Here is a 20,403-nt window from a genome sequence, read left to right as displayed (position 1 = left end):
CTTGGTATTTTTCATCTGGTGGAATTGTATGTCGGACACTTGTGCTGGGTTCCGAGCCTTTTCCTACCGTACTTCGTATTTTCCATCTAGTGGAATTGTATGTCGAACCCTTGTGCTGGGTTCCGAGCCTTTTCCTACCGTACTTGGTATTTTCCATCTTGTGGGATTGTGTGTCGAACACTTGTGTTGGGTTCCGGGACATTTCCTACCGTACTTGGTATTTTCCATCTGGTAGAATTGTATGTCGGACCCTTTTGCTGGGTTCCGACCCCTTTCTATCGCGGGCATGGTTGGGCGATTTAAAACTCGAGCCCTCTCCTTCATCAGGTGGGGCCAAGTTCGGGGAGGATGCTTCAAATGACGTTTCACCTTGTTTTAGGCGGGAACGTTGTAGAGATAACTTGCTCGGGAAGTTAGTGGTAGGGGTAGAAATGTCTTTTAGCTGCAAGAAATGACGCTTCGATTTTCAGCAGTTTCCTCGATTTCCCCAACCGGCGCCACGTGTGTACGTCCCATCTGATTGGAAAGTGTAACGACCCGGATTTTCAAAGAACTCTAGACCCGGATCTTTAATAAAAGACAACAATTTTTATTTTTTTTTACAAATTTGAAAACTGATTTAAAAGCTTACTAAAGAGTATTTGACATAATTACCAAAGACAAAAACAAACTAAGAATAAGACGAATAGCCGCCAAGGCCAAACGGCCACACCAATTACTCTATCCTTGCTCTTGCACACCCCTTTTTTTTCTCGATTTCTTCATTAGCATTTGTCTCAATATCATCAATTGTAGCAAAACCTGTGGGAATTTTTGGTGTTAGTTCAAAGAACTATGCAGATTCATTTAGTACCTAAACAAATACAATTAAACAACTCTTGAATTTAAAGGCCTACAACTTAATTCTATAAGAGAACATGTAACATAATTTATTTCTAAAGAAATCATGAACGGTAATAGGGGACATGCTATGGTATAAATCAATTTAAAACTACTATTCTAGCAACACAACAACATTTTACAAGTGAGAAATATATATTTTGTTATTATCATTATTAATGCATGAGACTACTCACCCAAGACAATCAAGCTCCCTTAGCTTGTTGTCCCGCCCCCAATACGTCCACTACCCTTGTCTACAGGTAGTGGGCATGAGGGAATTTTTACGACATGCTTAATAGCCACTCCGCCTCCTTACATCATGGTCTAAGAGGATGCATTTACCGCCAAGGAGGGGTGCGCTAAAATCCAAGGCCGGCTCGGAATTTCATTATTCCTGGACAACTCATACCTCTGCCCAATCCACCAAATTATTTTCCAATGTCTCTGTCTCTTATCAGTTTTACTGGCATATCATCCATATCCTTTTTTTCTTCTTTCCAATATCTTGAAGACATTTTTAGCAATTTTATTGCTTCCCACATTTTCCTTTTTCCTTTAACAAGGAATCATAACATTTCATCTTTTACAAGCTACTGTCATAGCATCATTTTTCAACATTTGCATGCTACTAGTATAATAAAACATGAGAGCACGATGCATATTAATAAGGAACAATCATCTTAACTACATCATTATCATGAACAATTCTATGTCTACTAAGAATTTCATTGCATGCATATAAATCAATCATTGCTCAAAAGTACAAGTTTAGGTTACCGTCACCTACCTTAGTTATTTGGGATGTGAAAGAGTAAGAAATCCTCTATGTCTGAGTAGGGATTGCTACCGAATCTGAAACACAATGATATACCAAATTCTAAGTTTCCTCAATCCATATTTTCAAGTGACACACACACATCTAAGGCTTATGTGAGACCATATCCTTTTATTATTCTTAATTATCTTTGTTTATAATTACCTTTGGGTGATATCAATAGTTTATGGGCTGTTTTCTAAAAAAAAACCCATCAATAACTCTTTAATTATTTTCTTTGAGGGTTGATTTTTACGATGTTTACCCGTGAGGGCTGTTTTTTTTTAAACCACATACTTAAAGCATTGGAAAAAGTTACACATGTGGGATATTTTATCAAAACAGCTGATATTTCCCATAAGTTTTACACATATGGTTGTTTATCTAAGAATATAGATCTAATATATATATATATATATATATATATATATATATATATATATATATATATATATATATATATATATATATATAGGGGAGTGATAAATCGACTCCCCAAATTGATAAATCGACTCCCCATGTGTCTTTCTCTCTCCTCTAGGTTAGAGAGAGAAAGAGGAGAGAGATAGACACATGGGGAGTCGATTTATCCAATTGGGGAGTCGATTTATCACTAACCTATATATATAGTAAGCATACATGAGGAATTTCTTGAAAAAAATTTCATAAACATATAAATCTGATTTTTTTATAAGATATAAAATTGATACTAGTATAAACATGCAAAAAGTCAGCCACTTAAGGGTTTTCAATTCCACACACATGGGCTGGTTTAAAAAAAATGATATTATCCATATTACACATCACTCAATAAATTATCTAAAAGAAGACCATCATCTTTATTATAAAGACCACCTAGGAATTTCAATTCGAAAGGAAAAATTACGTTCATAACATATATCGTATTCTAGATTTATATTCGAAAGAAAATAGTTGTTTCTATAGTTTATTCGAAAGAAAGAGATTAAGATTTCATTTATCTCTATCAATCTTTAAGATCCTTTCTCGTTAGGTTTTCATCTTTAAAAGAAAACAAACCCTAGATCATTACAAAAACTTACATGGATCAAAGTGTTTGAAAAGCCATCAAGGATCTCTTCTTCTCTATTTTCTCTTTCCCTCTGTTCTCTCTCTCTCTCTCTCTCTCTCTATCTATGGTTTGGGTGTGCGTGAGAGGGGAGAACCACGTGAAGGGTCTTTTATAAAATCTAGCTTTCCTTTTTGTTTAGAGTTGTTTCCTAATCAACTACTAATAGTTAGTTAGTTTCCTAGTCTCTCTAGGTTTCTTTACTTTTTATCTTATTACTTAACTTAATTAAAAAGAAAAATACTAAATTTTAATATTGGCACTCCTAAAAAATTACCTAATAAGACAAAACTCGTAACTATGCTTAACCCTAATAGAAAAAAGGTCATAACTTACTCAAATCAAGTCCGAATCGCTAAATCTTGGGTCCGTTTGATAGGTATTCGAAATACCCATCTACCGGGACCAAAATCATGTCGAACGGACAAGATCTAATGCCCAAAAAATTGGTTATACTAAAAAAATTGAAAATACACTGTGCTTTTTTGTCTAGGGATCTACGGTCCAGATTTAATTAAGGTTATTAACTTTCTAGGCCCGTGTGGGGCCGGGTCTTTACAGAAAGGGAGGGAGGTTGAACGACACGTGTCAAAACCCTAGCTAAGTAGGCTTTTTAGGGATTGTTTCGCCTTATTTCTTCGTCTTCTTTGGGTGAAGTAGGCTTTTCTCTGCGGCGATTTTGTCCGGTGGGCGATCTTCGTCAACTCTTCTCTGGTTTTTGTTCCTCTTCATTATTCGCACCGGTGAGTTCCGTGCCTTTTGTTTCAACTGATTTCTGATTATTTTACGATGTCTGATGCAACCGGTTCTCAAAGTCCATCTAATGAGTCAGTAGAAGTAGTGGAGAGGGCCCCGCCGAGAAAAAGAAGGCTGTTCATAAAAGGCGGGGGTGGCAGTTCTCGAGATGAACAGATGCCCAGGGAGTTGGAAGATAGTCCTGGGGCTTCCGGTTCGTCATCGGGGACCGGTCCCTCTGAACCCCTCGCTCGAGTTTCCTCTACTCGCGAGGAGGAGATTAGGGATATCAGGTCCGGTGCTGTCATCCGCCCTGGTCGGGTGGCGTCGTGCAAGAGTTTCTTGGAGAAAGGGGCGGCGAAGAGGATTAGAAAGGAGTATCACATTCCTGATGATTACGGGATTAGGGTCCCTTCTTCTCGGGATGGGGTGTGTGAGGGTGTTACGGAGGAGGATGTGGCTTTTTACGTGGAGGCTTTTAGGACAGGGGTTAGGTTCCCGCTTTTGGGCATTGTAGTCAAGGCCCTCGAATTTTATCGGGTGGCCCCCTCCCAACTGGTGCGTGGCGCACTCTCTTGGCCTTTGTGGCCAAGGCCGGCCTTCACAAGATTCAGCCTACCCTCCCTCTGCTTAGGAGTTGCATCGCCCTTAGCCCTTTGGTGAAGGGTGAGGACAGCTGGTTGTACCGACCCAGCGTCCTCAGGTGAAGATTGCGGCGAACTTGCCTTCTTCCATTAAGAAGTGGAAAGAAGAGTATGTGTTCATAATCCCTCCGTCGGATGCGGGTTGGGGCTTCCCTAGGTCCTGGAGGTGCTCTGTCGAGTGGCGAAGGAAGTCCATCCCCAACGAGTCTGATTATAGCAAGTCTGATCTGGAGAGGCTTGCCTCTGGGGAGGCTATTGATGTTTCCGAGTTTAGATGAGAGGGGAATTTGAGAAGGTATGGTCTGCTTGGTGCTATAGAGAGGAGGGCCCGCTGGACGGGTGAGGAAGTGGGGGAGAGTTCAGCTAGTCATCGTGGTGAGCCCCTTTCCTTGGTAATAATTTTTCTAGGTTTTTCCTTTTTTGGTGTTCTTTCCTAAGCTGTTTTTTTGTTTGGTGACAGGTATGTCTTCTTCCGATGACGTCGCCAAAGGGAAGGGGGTCATGGTGGAGGCGACGAGGGGTCCATCTGGTCGGCCGAAGATTCCTTCCGGTTTCATGGCCGCGGCAAAGAAAGACCGGTCGGCGGCCAGGCTTCTCGAGCCCGTGCCATCTAGCTCCTCCTGCCGCTCGGTTGGGGTGAAAGATACGACAATATCTCCTTCTAAGGAGTTGGAGCCTCCTGCCAAGAGGGTCATTCCACCTCTCGCCACTCAAGGGAAAACCGATCGGCCTGGCCGTGCTCCCACCGTACCTGTAGAGGACATGCCCAGCCAGCTAGAGGGGTTGGTCATGACAAAGTTGCTCTTGGACAGAATGGAGGTTCTAGCACATTGTTACCGGAGTGGAAGATTGGTGTTGAGGACAGTGTCCTTTCGAATCCACTGGTTGGGGTAGAGCTGGGGTTGACGAATGTCCTTCCTGGTGATGAGGTCGAGTTAGAGAACTTCCCCCGTAGGGCGTTGGGGGGCCGGTACCTTCATTCTATATCCCGCGTGAGTATTGCGTGGTTGACTTTTGTTTCTTCTGTTGTCTTGAGATTGCATGTGGTGAACTGCTAATGGTACGTTTGTGGTGAGATTCTGCAGGCTCAGAGTTATGCCAGGAAGATGCTGCAGTACATGATCAAGGATGAGTCAGAGATGGGTGCTTTTGAAGAGCGCATCCGTAAGCTAAGCGAGGATCTCAAGAAGGCCCAAGCCGAGAAGGCGGTGCTTGATGACACTGTCAAGAACCTTCAGGGGCAGCTCCAGATGTTTGAGCAAGGGAGGGACCAGGCGGAGAATAACCTGTTGGTGGCCCGACTGCCGCATGCTGAGGAGCTGGTAAAAGTACGAGAGGAATGGTGAGATTCTGAGGAGTTCTTCAGTGCCGCGGTTGCGTTTAGCGTTGATGTTGAGATAAAGGCTTTTATCGAATGCCGACGGCGTGTTCGTGACGTCGATCCCTCTTTCCCTCTGGAGAAGCTGTTGCATGTTGCCGAGGAGACTGTCCTGGAGGACCTCCCCAAGGGGGCGGCAGATGCCGGGGAACCGGTTAATGATCTGGTGGCCCTCCAAACGTCTCTAATGACGCCGAAGCTCCCGCAGGAGGACAGTAAGGTGGTGAGTGCAACCACTTTTGAATTTTCGGCGAACCTTGTTTCTTTAAGGGCTTGTTTGAGGTCGATGTGATGGGTCTGTAATAACTCTTTGCACTCTCTTTTTTTTTTTTTGGAGAACCTGGAAAGGAAGGTTCACTTGCTTCCTGCATATTTTACGTGACACTGTATAGGGTGGTTGAGCCCTTTTGCAGGTTTCTTCTTGATGGAACATTGTTGATTTCTAATTTCGTCGGCAAGAATACCTCTACTGCGCCCTCGCGGGGTGTCACCTTAGGGCATCTTGTTTGTGGAAAGGCCATCTTCCTCTCGAGTGATCAGCTCGAGTTGATGGGCCCTGCCTGGCCTTTTAAAAAGGATAGGTCTCTTTTTTTTTCATAAGAAGCATTTTAGGGTATTTTCAGGGGGATCAACCCAGATGTTACCTCTGTCTCACTCCCTGTGTTCTTTTAGTCCCGCTTACATCATGGGCTGAAAAGTGGAGATGCGCATAGTTTAGGAGGAAATGCAATTTCATTGATCGCAAAAGGAAATACATAGGTTTGTGCTGCAAATAACAAAAAAAGACAAACAAAACACATGCAACAATTTAAAGGAAAACACTGTTCTTACCCTTCCTTCTTACTGATAAAAATTTCGGAGGTTGTCCATGTTCCAGCTTCGAGGGACTGGGGTTCCATTGAGGTGTTCAAGTTGATAGGCTCCGGGGAGGAGCGCTCGAGCGACCTTGTAGGGTCCCTCCCATTTTGGTGCGAGCTTTCAGGAGTTTCAGCGGTTGGATACCTCTGCTCGCCGTAATACCAGATCTCCGGGTTTTACCGAGCCCTTTTTCACGCGGGAGTTGTAGTATTGCGCCACCTTTTGTTGGTAGGAGGCGATCTGGAGACCGGCCTGCTCTCTCTTTTCCAGGACAAGGTCGAGAGTGTTCCGGAGGGGCTCGGAATTCTCATGCTCGTCATAGTTTTCTATGCGGAAAGTGGAGAGGCAATTTCTATAGGGATGACCGCTTCGACCCCAAAGGTTAAGCTGAAGGGAGATTCCCCTGTCGCGGCCTGCGGTGTTGTCCAGTAGGCCCAGAGGATGCTGAGGAGCGCCTCCACCTAGCACTTCCCCTGCTTCTCCCAACCGCTTTTTGAGACTCTGGAGTAGGATCCTGTTGGTTACCTCTACTTGTCTATTGGCCTGAGGGCGCGCTACGGAGGCGAACCGGTGTTCAATGCTCAGATTATCACAGAACTTGCAAAATTCAGCACTTGCGAACTGGGGTCCATTGTCCGTTACAATCACTTTTGGGATGCTGAAGCGACAGACCACGTCATAATAGAAAAACTTTTCTATTGCCTTAGAGTTTGGTCTTGCCACAGCTTTAACCTCGACCCACTTGGTGAAATAATCGATGGCCACATATAACATTGTATGCCCTCCTGGGGCTTTTGGGAATGGGCCGAGTAAGTCCATGCCCCACATGGCGAAGGGCAGCGACCCTGCTACTGAGGTGTAGGGGGTGGCCGGCTGACGGGGGGTGATGGCAAATCTCTGGCATGGGCCGCACTTTTTGACGAATTCCTAGGCGTCTCTGAGGATCGTAGGCCAAAAATAGCCGTGTCTTATGATTTTCTAGGCTAGAGTCCTTCCGCCTCCGTGGTCTTTGCAGATTCCCTCGTGTACCTCCCGTAGTGCGTATTCTGACTCGAAGGGTACCAGGCATCGGAGGTATGGCCAAGTGTACGACCGTTTGTATAACTTGGATCCGTGGAGTACATAGTGGGCGGCCTTTGCGATCAGTCGCTGGGCTTCCAGTTTGTCCTCGGGTAATATCCCGTCTTTCAGGTACCGTACTATGGGATCCATCCAGTTTGGCCCCGCCGAGATTTCCAAGACTTGCATTTCATCGATGCTGGGGTGAAGCTGTATCTCTGTGTACACGGAACCAAAGTTATGGGTCTCTTTAGAGACCATTTTGGAGAGGGCGTCCGTGCAATCGTTCATGCCTCGTGGCACCTGGAGAATTTTGACTTCCCCCATTCCTTTCAACTTCTCCCTTACTGTAAGCCCAAGGGTCTACTCTCCTATCTTGTTTTGATGATTCTAAACATAATTGATTGTGTTTTTGAATACTAATCAATTTGCTTTGAAGTGTTGTGTTTGAGATAGGATTGATCATTGAAGAAACCAACACACAACATGGTCATGCTTGGAGATATCCCATACAAGAGTCAAAGGAGCTAAGTGAAGCTCACCTCATCTCTCAAGCAAGCATACACAAGATGGAAGATCAATTGAAGACCAAGACTAAAGAGAAGTTGAAAGCTACATAGGTATCATTGTACATCCTTTCTCTTTAGATTTTCAAGTCAAGGCAAAACGTTTTTCAAAGTGTTTTCAACTTGGTTTTCAAAGAACACTTAAGAACTTAAAATGCATTAGTGAATGGTTATGTGGTGGACCAACATGTTGGGACCCTCATAAACATTCCAAAATAACCATAGGAGTTGAGTTCCAAAAGCTAAAAATCAAACAAGCAATAAAACTCGAAAACTGCGGATTTTTAGGCTTCTCGGAACTCCGAGAATTTTTCTCGGAGCTCCGAGCTCGGAACTCCGAGAGTTCCCTCGGAACTCTGAGAAAATTTCTCGGAACTCCGAGAAATGGTCCAGTAGAAATTTTATTTCTTCTGGTCGTTGTCTCGGAACTCCGAGAATATTTCTCGGAACTCCGAGAATTCTCGGAACTCCGAGAATGATTCTCGAAACTCCGAGAACCCTGCGACAGCTCAGAATATAGCCGTTGGGATTCGAATTAATTCTTGTATTTTGATATTTCCACCCCCAAACGGTCATATTCTTTGGAGAGGCTATAAATACAATATGTAGAGAAGTTTTTTTCTCTCTCTTGATCTTTGAAAAACATCCTTAAGCATCAAAAACATTTGCAATCCATTTTAGCTTGAGTTTTTGTTTTTCATCCCAAACTTGCCTTTCACTTGTGAATCTTTTGAGTTTGGATATAGTAGTGCTTTCACTTGCAAATCACCATCTTTGAAGAGCAATCAAGGGTCTACAAAGAGCATCAAGCTTTCAAGAAGAAGCCAAGCTATTCTCTTTCAAATCTTGTATAGGTGGCTAGGGCATTCCCTTTTTAATTCCCTAGAGAGCAACCGCTTAGAACTCGGCGGAGAAGGAGAGTCTTTGTAAAGGTGTAAGGGCATCCTTGTTTAATATCCCTTGGAATTGTAACCGCCTCGGAGCCGGGCATCGTGGAGGTCTCCAATAGTGGAATCCCTCAAGTGCGACCTTGAGTAGAGTGGAGTAGGCCGTTGGCCGAACCACTATATATATCGGTGTGTCATTTCTCACTCTTGCATTTCCATTATTGTTTTGGTTTGGCATTTCACTTTGTTCTTTCAATTATATTTGCACTAACCAAATATTTAATTAAGTGAAGAAAAATTCCAATTAGGGTTTATAGATAATTTTCAAAAGGCCTAATATTGAGTTAAATTCAATTCACCCCCCCTCTTGAGTATTTCAATTGGTATCAGAGCCTCGTCTCTATTTTTTTTGAAAACCCTAACCGGTTTAGAGTAAAGATTCAAAAATGGCAAACTACCCTCAACATCATGAAGGTTATTCAAACACTAGGCCACCCTATTTTGATGGTACAAATTATGGTTTTTGGAAAACTAAAATGAAAATCTTTTTAACTCAAGACTATCAAATGTGGAGAGCAATTAATAATGAATATATCCTACCCACAAGAAATTTAAATGATTGGACCGAAGCCGAACAACAAGCTTCGAATTATAATGCCAAAGCCATGAATTCTCTCATTTGTGCTCTATCTCCCGGAGAATTCAATAGAGTATCAAATTTGAATTCGGCTAAGGAAATTTGGGACACTCTAGAAGTCACCCATGAAGGAACCAATCAAGTTAAAGAATCTAAAATGAACCATCTTTTTCGGCAATACGAGCTTTTTCAAATGACACCCGATGAAACAATTGCCGACATGTACACTAGATTCACCAATCTTGTAAATGGATTAAGGGGACTTGGAAAACAATTTTCCAATAGAGATTTAGTACCTAAAATTCTTAGGTCCCTACCTTTGTCTTGGGAATCCAAAACCTCCGCAATCACCGAAGCCAAGGACATGAACACTTTGAACCTAGATGAACTTATAGGGTCCTTGATCACACATGAAATGATTTTCAAAACAAAAGCACCCGAAATCGAAACTAAAATCGAAAAAGGAAAAGGAATTGCTTTTGCTTGTAATGTAGGTGAAAGTGAAGATGCAAAGGAAGACATCGAGGATGAAGTAGCTCTCCTAACAAGAAGGATCAAATTCTTGCAAAGAAACATGGGAGGCATGAGAAATAGAAGGACCAATCCTCCATTCAAGAAGAAAGAAGAAGTTGGTGATGGATCTTCTCAACCCCGATGTTACGGTTGCAAGAAGCTTGGACACATTCGCCCGGATTGTCCACTCAACAATGAACCTACTTCAAACAACCGCTTCAAGAGAAGAGAAGGCAAGAAAGGAATGTCCGCCACATGGGATGAGGAGATTGAAAGCGAAGGCGAACAAAATGATGGGGAAGATTGCCTATTAGCAAGAAATGTGTGCTTCATGGCCTCAACAAACGACAACAATGAGGTAAACACTTTAAATGATGTCATTATCTTACAAGAAGTTTTAGATTCCTTACAAAGTGCAAATGATGAACTTGAAATTCAATTTGATAAAATTGCATCACTTGAAAATTCTCTTGCTAACATGACAAAAGAATTTGGTTGGTTAAAAAAGGATCATGAATTCTTAGATGATGAAAATGAAAAATGCAAAGTAGAGATTCATAAGCTAAATGCTACCATTAAGACTTTGAATGAAAATCGACAAAATCTTTCTATTGAAAATAACAAACTAAAGCATGAAAACGGTAAACTATCTTTTGAATATGATGAACTCAAGAAACTCTTTGAAAAATTTGAAAATAGTTCATTAAAATTGGATAAACTTGTAAATCTTCAAAGAATGTCAAGTGACAAAAGTGGACTTGGACATAGATGGAATACCACAATATCTAACTATAAAAACAAACTTGAAAAGACTTCCTCTAGTAGTACCAAAATTTGCTTTTATTGTGGATTGTTAGGTCATTATAAAGTTGCTTGCTTGCATGCTAAACAAGATAAGATCAAATTGAACTCTAAAGTGAAAACAAATGAACATAGCAAGATTAGGAAGATTTGGGTACCTAAGGGATCTCACTTGCCTATTCCTATGTAGGTATGCCTTAAAAGCCACAACAAGAGGAACACATGGTACCTTGATAGTGGATGCTCTAGACACATGACCGGAGATCTCACTCAATTCGCATCCCTATCACTCAAGGATGGTGGAGAAGTTACCTTTGGAGATGATAAGAAAGGAAAAGTCAAAGGTGAAGGCACCATAGGTAACTCTACCTCTCCCATACATGATGTACTCTTTGTTGATGGCTTGTCCCATAATCTTATTAGCATTAGTCAATTATGTGATAATGGTTTTGAAGTTGTCTTCAATCCCGATAAATGCATTGTTAAAAATAAGATAAATGGAGAAGTCAAATTCATAGGTTTAAGAGACAATAACATTTACACAATCGGATTAGATGATCTTAGACTTCAAAATGTAACTTGTCTAAATGCCATAAGTGAGGATTCTTGGCTATGGCATAGGAGGTTGGGTCATGCCGGAATGGATCTCATTTCGACCCTCTCCTCAAAAGAAAGTGTTAGAGGATTGCCTAAGTTCAAATTCATCAAGGATCACATTTGTAGAACTTGTCAATTAGGAAAACAATTGAAAAGCTCTTTTGCACCTAAAAATATGATTTCAACTTCCTACCCCTTGGAGCTACTTCATATGGATCTTTTTGGACCAATGAAGACTAGTAGCCTAGGTGGAAAGAGGTACATGTTTGTAGTTGTTGATGACTACTCACGATTCACATGGGTCATATTTCTAGGACATAAAGATGAAACTTATGAAAACTTTCTTACATTGTGCAATCAAATTCAAAATGAAAAAGGTATTGCCATCTCCCACATTAGAAGTGATCATGGAACTGAATTTGAAAATGTACATTTTGACACTTATTGTAATGAACATGGCATAAAACATAATTTTTCCGCACCTAGAACACCTCAACAAAATGGAGTAGTAGAAAGAAATAATCGAACTCTCCAAGAAATGGCTAGAACTATGTTGCATGAAAATGATCTCCCTAGATATTTTTGGGCGGAAGCGGTTAGCACCGCTTGCTATATCATAAACAGGGTATATCTAAGGCCAATTTCTAAGAAAACACCTTATAAGCTTTGGAAAAACTTGAAACCAAATATAAGCTACTTTAGAGTGTTTGGATGTAAATGCTTTATTTTAAACATCAAAGATAATCTACACAAATTTGATAGGAAATCGGATGATGGAATATTCTTAGGGTATTCTTCTCATAGCAAGGCATATAGAGTATTTAATAGGAGAACCCTAGTAGTAGAAGAATCCATGCATGTGACATTTGATGAAAGAGAGCCAACACCACAAGAAATGCCACATGATGAGGATGAACCCATTGAACATCTTTTTCCAAAATTGAGTGCTCCTCCTCATGCATCAACAAGTCATACATTACCTAGTGAGGAAGTGGAAAATGAAAATGATGACTCATTGCCTAGGGATAGGAGAACATTGGTAGATCATCCTGAATCCCAAATTTTAGGTGATGCCACATTGCCAGTAAGAACTAGATCATACTATCGTAGTGTGAGTAACAATTTGGCGTTCCTATCCGAATTAGAACCAAAATCCATCAAGGAAGCTGAAAAGGATGAATATTGGTTGATGGCCATGCAAGAAGAGCTAAGTCAATTCGAAAGGAACAAAGTGTGGAGGCTAGTACCTAGACCTAGTGATCATCCAGTCATTGGCACGAGATGGGTGTATAGAAATAAATTGGATGAAAATGGAATTATCACTAGGAATAAAGCTAGGCTTGTAGCCCAAGGGTACAATCAGGAGGAAGGGATAGATTATGATGAGACATTTGCTCCTGTTGCCCGTATGGAGGCTATTAGGATACTGTTGGCATATGCATCTCATAAAGGATTTAAACTATATCAAATGGATGTCAAAAGTGCCTTCCTAAATGGCTATATCCAAGAGGAAGTGTATGTTGAGCAACCTCCAGGTTTTGAAGACTTCAAACATCCAAATCATGTCTTCAGGCTTGATAAAGCTTTATATGGATTAAAGCAAGCTCCTAGAGCTTGGTATGAGAGGCTTTGCACTTTCTTAGTTGAAAAGGGATTCGAGATGGGAAAGGTGGATAAAACCTTATTTATCAAAAGAGAAAATCATGATATCCTCCTTGTCCAAATCTATGTGGATGATACCATCTGTGGCTCAACTAATCAAAAATTGTGTGATGAATTTGCAACCTTAATGAAAAATGAATTTGAAATGAGCATGATGGGAGAGTTAACCTACTTCTTAGGACTCCAAATTAAACAATACAAAAAATGGAATATTTTTAAATCAAGAAAAATATACAAAGGAGTTATTAAAGAAGTATGGCATGGATAGCAGTAAGACATCAAGAATTCCCATGAGTACTACTGCTAAGCTAGAAAAAGATGAATTTGGCAAATCTGTGGATCAGAAATTGTATAGGGGTATGATAGGTAGTTTGCTCTATTTGACAGCCAGCAGACCAGACATTATGTTTACTGTCTGTCTCTGTGCTCGATTTCAATCGGATCCTAAAGAATCTCACCTATCGGCAGTTAAGAAGATCTTCAAGTACTTAAAAGGAACCCAAAGTCTAGGACTGTGGTATGAAAGATCATCTTCCTTCACTCTCATCGGATATTCAGATGCAGACTTTGCTGGATGTAGAGTAGATAGGAAAAGCACTAGTGGGACTTGCCAATTCTTGGGTAAATCACTTGTTTCATGGTTTAGCAAGAAGCAAAATTTAGTAGCTCTGTCCACAACAGAAGCAGAATATGTGGCAGCTGGAGCTTGCTGTGCTCAAGTCCTATGGATGAAAAGCACATTGATGGACTATGCAATCAAAATAGAAAATATTCTCATCCAATGTGACAATACTAGTGCTATAAGCTTAACAAAGAACCCCATACAACACTCAAGAACAAAACACATTGAGATTAGGCACCACTTCATCAGAGATCACTCACAAAAAGGGGATATTTGCTTAAAATATATCAACACTGAAGAACAATTAGCGGATATCTTTACAAAACCCCTTAGTGATGATAGAATTTGCTATATCCGAAGTGCCTTAAACATATGGAGTGCGGATCAAATCAAAGAAATTGCCAAATAAATACTTTGTGTCTTTAACCAGCTTATCTATACAGTATTTATATATATAATCTTTGTTTGGTAGTATCTGCATGAATGAGATGTCAAATTTTTAATCTTAAAAATCACTCAATTGATATTCTTAGCCTTCTTAGTTTTTCTAAGTTGGAGAGGTATCTTCACTTTAATTAAAATACCTAACATCTTGACATATGTCAACATCTCGATCATGAACAGGTATATGTACATTACTTGGTTATATATTTTTATACCATAAGCATTGATTTAGGGGGAGTTATCCACTCCTAAATTTTTTTTTATACCCTTTCTGTCGTTGACAAAAGGGGGAGAAGTTTGAAATTGATTATCTATTCAATTGACTATATGCACCACTTGCTTATAACTTGTATCATTTATATGTGTGCATATATTGAGGGGGAGTTCTAGTATTCACTTGCCTACTATGTCACTCCACACACACCTCATAATCAATTTTGTTTGTCATCATCAAAAAGGGGGAGATTGTAAGCCCAAGGGTCTACTCTCCTATCTTGTTTTGATGATTCTAAACATAATTGATTGTGTTTTTGAATACTAATCAATTTGCTTTGAAGTGTTGTGTTTGAGATAGGATTGATCATTGAAGAAACCAACACACAACATGGTCATGCTTGGAGATATCCCATACAAGAGTCAAAGGAGCTGAGTGAAGCTCACCTCATCTCTCAAGCAAGCATACACAAGATGGAAGATCAATTGAAGACCAAGACTAAAGAGAAATTGAAAGCTACATAGGTATCATTGTACATCCTTTCTCTTTAGATTTTCAAGTCAAGGCAAAACGTTTTTCAAAGTGTTTTCAACTTGGTTTTCAAAGAACACTTAAGAACTTAAAATGCATTAGTGAATGGTTATGTGGTGGACCAACATGTTGGGACCCTCATAAACATTCCAAAATAACCATAGGAGTTGAGTTCCAAAAGCTAAAAATCAAACAAGCAATAAAACTCGAAAACTGCGGATTTTTAGGCTTCTCGGAACTCCGAGAATTTTTCTCGGAGCTCCGAGCTCGGAACTCCGAGAAAAGGTCCAGTAGCATCTGGACATTTTCTCGGAACTCCGAGAAAATTTCTCGGAACTCCGAGAAATGGTCCAGTAGAAATTTTATTTCTTCTGGCCGTTGTCTCGGAACTCCGAGAATATTTCTCGGAACTCCGAGAATTCTCGGAACTCCGAGAATGATTCTCGGAACTCCGAGAACCCTGCGACAGCTCAGAATATAGCCGTTGGGATTCGAATTAATTCTTGTATTTTGATATTTCCACCCCCAAACGGTCATATTCTTTGGAGAGGCTATAAATACAATATGTAGAGAAGTTTTTCTCTCTCTCTTGATCTTTGAAAAACATCCTTAAGCATAAAAAACATTTGCAATCCATTTTAGCTTGAGTTTTTGTTTTTCATCCCAAACTTGCCTTTCACTTGTGAATCTTTTGAGTTTGGATATAGTAGTGCTTTCACTTGCAAATCACCATCTTTGAAGAGCAATCAAGGGTCTACAAAGAGCATCAAGCTTTCAAGAAGAAGCCAAGCTATTCTCTTTCAAATCTTGTATAGGTGGCTAGGGCATTCCCTTTTTAATTCCCTAGAGAGCAACCGCTTAGAACTCGGCGGAGAAGGAGAGTCTTTGTAAAGGTGCAAGGGCATCCTTGTTTAATATCCCTTGGAATTGTAACCGCCTCGGAGCCGGGCATCGTGGAGGTCTCCAATAGTGGAATCCCTCAAGTGCGACCTTGAGTAGAGTGGAGTAGGCCGTTGGCCGAACCACTATATATCGGTGTGTCATTTCTCACTCTTGCATTTCCATTATTGTTTTGGTTTGGCATTTCACTTTGTTCTTTCAATTATATTTGCACTAACCAAATATTTAATTAAGTGAAGAAAAATTCCAATTAGGGTTTATAGATAATTTTCAAAAGGCCTAATATTGAGTTAAATTCAATTCACCCCCCCTCTTGAGTATTTCACTTACCTTCTGGAGGTATCTTTTCATCCTGAGCTATTTGCCCTCGTACGTCCCGTTTACTTGTTCGACCACCAGTTGTGAATCACTGTAGATTTTTAATTTCCTTATGCCCAGTTCCGTGGCTAGATTCAGCCCTGCTAATAAGGTCTTGTATTCAGCCTCGTTATTGGAGGCTTTGAAGTCTAGTCGTAGGGCGTACTCTGCTCTGAATCCATCCGAGCCCTGGAGGACCACTCCTGCCCCGCACACTCCTTTACTAGCTGACCCGTCCACGTGCACGGTCCAGCGGACCTCGTTGTCATCTTCGGGTAATCTAGGCCGATCGCATTTGTCTCCATGGACCGTTGGCTCGGCGGGGCCCCCGGTTTCGTCCATCATCATTGGTTCAGTGGCGGGGGTGGTGAATTCAACTATAAAATCGGCGAGGACCTGAGATTTGATGGCCGGCCTCGATCGGACCTGTATGTCAAATTCTCCCAACTCGATGGCCCAACTTACCATTCTTCCTGAGGTCTCTGGATTTTGTAGAATTTTTTGAGGGGTTGGTCAGTTAGAAGTATTATGGGGTGGGTCTGGAAGTAGGGGCAGAGCTTCCGGCCGGCGATGATGACGACAAGGGCGAACTTCTCTTTATCCAGGTACCGGACCTTCTCACCATGGAGGATCTTGCTCACGTATTACACCGGATGTTCCCGCTTGTCTCTTTGCCTAACCAGTACCGCGCTTACCGCCGTAGGACTGACATCTAAGTACAAGAACAGCTCTTCCCCGAGCTCAGGCTTGGTCAACACTGGCGGTGTTTGGAGGTACTGTTTTAAGGCATCCAAAACTTCTTGACAGGCCGGGGTCCACTCAAACTCCCTTATGTTCTTTAACTGCTTAAAGAATGGCTGGCATTTTTCCGTTGATCTGGACATAAAACGGCCGAGGGCGGCGACCCGTCCCGCAAGCCACTGTACCTCTACTGCCGTTGCCGGGGGCTCCATGTTTAAGATGGCTTGGATCTTTTCAGGGTTAGCCTCGATGCCTCTTTGGCTAACCATGAATCCTAAGAATTTTTCGGAGGCTACCCCAAAGGCTAACTTTGCTGGGTTGAGCTTCATCCGGGCTCGCCGCAGAGTGTCAAGGTTTCTTGGAGGTCGGAGATGTGCTTGTGGGATTCCAGGCTTTTTACCAGCATGTCATACACGTATTCTTCCACTTTTCTACCTATCTGCCTCTGGAATAGCTTGTTCATGAGCCGCTGGTATGTGGCCCCCGTGTTTTTCAACCCGAAGGGCATGACAGTATAGCAGTAGACGCCCTGGTCAGTGCTGAACACAGTTTTTGGAATATCGGGCTCGTGCATCTTTATCTGGTTGTAGCCGGAGAAGGCGTCTAGGAAGGTGAGAAGTTCGTGTCCGGAAGTGGCATCGATGAGCTGGTCTATGCGTGGAAGGGGGTAGGGGTCTTTTGGGCAGGCTTGGTTCAGATCGGTAAAGTCTACGCAGGCCCGCCAGCCTCCATTGGCCTTTTTTACCATGACCACATTGGACAGCCACTCGGGATACCGGATTTCCCTGACAAATCCGGCTTGTAGTAATTTTTCCAGTTCCGCTTTGATGTGAGTTTGTCGTTCTGCCACGAAGTTTCTTTTCTTTTGTTGGACAGGTTTGAGGGTTGAATTTACGTTCAACCGGTGAACCGTCATTTGCGCGGGTATGTCGGGCATGTCAGAGGCAGACCACGCGAATACATCTTTGTGGGCTCTAAGGAAGTTGATCATTTGGTCCCGTAAGGTGCCCTTTAGTAAGGAACCAATTCGGACCTCTCTCTCTGGCTGGTCCTCGGATATAGGGATGGAGTCTAGTTCCTCAATTGGCTCCCTCTGACCTTGTGGGCACGCTCTCGGGGGTCTTCGCTCCCGATCGTGAAATTTTTGGCAGGAGTGTTGCTTTCTTTCAAGCTCGCTGCGTAGCACTGGTGTGCTATCATCTGCTACCCTCGGACTTCTCCTATCCCGGTCCGAGTGGGTAACTTCATTTTGAGGTGAGGGGTTGAAACTACTGCTCTTAGGTCTCTCAGGGCCCGACGTCCTATGATGGCGCTGTAAGTGAAAGGTATATCCACGACAAAAAAGGTGGCCATAATGGTTTTTTGGATGGGATATGACCTGAAGGTTACGGGTAAATCGATTTTACCGCTGACCTGCACGGACGCCCCAGAAAACCTGTAGATGGAGTACTCCGCGGGCCCCAGTCTTCCCTCTCCCAATTTCATTTCTTCGAAGGTTCCAAGGTGCAGCATGTTGACAGAGCTCCCCGTGTCTACCAAGATCTTTCCTATATCGAAGTTGGCGATGATCAACCTGATTACTAACGCATCGTCGTGCGGAACTTGCAGTCCGTTGAAGTCTTTGGAAGAGAAAGAGATGACTTGGTCTTCCTGGGGAGGATCCATCCAGGCATTTTTGGAAGGTATTTCTAGGGAGAATACCCGTTCTGCGTATACTCACCGACCGGCTGTTGTTGGCCCCCTGCTGCAGGTCCTCCTGCGATGATGTTGATCTTTCCATGCGCTTCGTGCGAGCGCTCAATTCGTACGGGGCTCCTGAGGTACTGATTCAAGTAACCTTCCTAGGCCAGTTTTTCTAACTGGAGTCTGAGGGGGAAGCAATGGTCGGTTTTGTGGCCATGGTCCCTAGGGTTGCAACTCGGGTTGGGCGGGTCAGGTTTTTTAAAACCCTACCCTACCCGGGAAACTATCTCGGGTCGGGTTTTTTTTTTTTTTGAAAACCCGGGATTCTTAAACCTGGCCCTACCCGAGGTAGTTTATTGGGCCGGGTCGGGTTTTTTTCCATCGTCGTCTTTTTTTTTTCTTCGTGCAAAACTAAATTTTTGAAGACGACAATTCGCTTAAACCTGCTCCTAAAAATACATCAGTTTACTAATTTTTTAACACAACATTACAAACGAAAATGCATAGCTTGTGTAAAACATCAGAAGCCGTGACACATAAACCCCCTTTACAGCTGAAATGAATGGGAAAATGTGAATAAAAGCAGAAACTCACCGATTATGGGGAGGTTCTTGCTCTATATACGTTTTGGGCGAAATTCGATCATTCTTTGCTGGGAGAGTTTACAATCGCAGATGAAAACAAAAAACCATAGAAAAGCTTCTTTTTGGGAGAGCTAACACTGAAATTTTGAAAATATTGGTTGAAAAGTGAAAGAGGGAAAGTTGGGAAATTGATGAGAGAGAGAGAGAGAGAGAGAGAAGGGGTAGGTTTCTATTTTTCAACACTTTTTAAACTTTAGTGACAGTACTTTATAAAATATTAAAAGTAGTGTAGGTTTTGACTTTAGTGACAGTACGTTATAAAGTGTTAAAAATTTTAAATGATAAAACAGAAACTAGTGCCGGGTTTTCGGGTTTTTTGCATTTAAACCCGGCCCTACCCGAAAATGACTAGGGTTTTGAAATTCCAAACCCGACCCAGCCCGAGACCCATCATTTTTTAACCCGACCCATGTGTTTTTCGGGCCGGGTTAATGCGGGCCGGGTAAAACCCAACCCAAGTTGCAACCCTAGTGGTCCCTATGGAACTCGCAAAACCTTCCGGTGGACCGCTTGTTGGGGTCCATGCTCATTTTCTTGGGGGGGGGGGGGGGGGTTAGAAGACCCTGATCTCTGATGGCGAACAGGACATGGGAGAGGGGGCCTTCAAGGGAGCGTTTCCTAATCTCTCAAAGACGGGGATGGGGTTCCAGTTTGCCTGTCTTTCTTCGGTCCGCTGTTTAACGGTCCCCCTTCTATCTTCTTTCTTTCTTACCTTGGGGCCGGCTCGGCTTCGTTCTTGTACGCATGCTTCTTCCGCTCGTATGAACTTGTTAATTTTGGATTCGAGTTCCTGTAGGTCCCGTGGTGGCTTGAGGGTGAGGTGCAGTTTGAGATTTTGGTCGGTGGTAGTGTGCTTTAGGGCTGCGAAAGCTATTTGGACATCGATGCTGGTAAACTGAGCCAGCTCGGTGTTGAACTTCAGCATGAAGTCTCTCAAGGTCTCGTTCCTTCCTTGTCGAGGGCCAACAGGGCGTCCGCCGGATCGTGGCGGAGGCGATTGTTGGCAAACCTCGCGGTAAACTTCCTTCCGAATTCGTGGAAGGATGCAATGGAGTCTGGCTCCAAAGGCAGGTACCAGTCGTTAGCGATTTTTCTCAGCAAAGAGGCAAAGGCTATGCAAATAAATCCATCCGATGCGCCTCGGAGC

General features: G+C 42.5%; 2 protein-coding genes across 2 annotated transcripts; both read right to left on the bottom strand.

Moving 5' to 3' along the window:
* Positions 1-6,527: 6,527 nt before the first annotated feature.
* LOC143857089 (uncharacterized) lies at positions 6,528-7,226 on the bottom strand. Its single transcript, XM_077367361.1, has one exon. The coding sequence runs from the start codon at positions 7,224-7,226 to the stop codon at positions 6,528-6,530; it is 699 nt and encodes a 232-aa protein (XP_077223476.1).
* Positions 7,227-17,254: 10,028 nt separating this feature from the next.
* LOC143857088 (uncharacterized) lies at positions 17,255-20,181 on the bottom strand. The gene is made up of 3 exons (XM_077367360.1): positions 19,969-20,181; positions 18,343-18,579; positions 17,255-18,241 (listed from the first exon to the last, which is right to left on the bottom strand). The coding sequence occupies exons 1-3, from the start codon at positions 20,179-20,181 to the stop codon at positions 17,255-17,257; spliced, it is 1,437 nt and encodes a 478-aa protein (XP_077223475.1).
* Positions 20,182-20,403: the final 222 nt, after the last annotated feature.

The sequence above is a fragment of the Tasmannia lanceolata genome, unplaced genomic scaffold (genome assembly GCF_043159265.1).
Source record: "Tasmannia lanceolata isolate RefF3 unplaced genomic scaffold, GAP_Taslan_0.1 ptg000024l, whole genome shotgun sequence".
NCBI classification, from domain to species: domain Eukaryota; kingdom Viridiplantae; phylum Streptophyta; class Magnoliopsida; order Canellales; family Winteraceae; genus Tasmannia; species Tasmannia lanceolata.
This window is presented reverse-complemented; position numbering and strand designations above follow the sequence as displayed.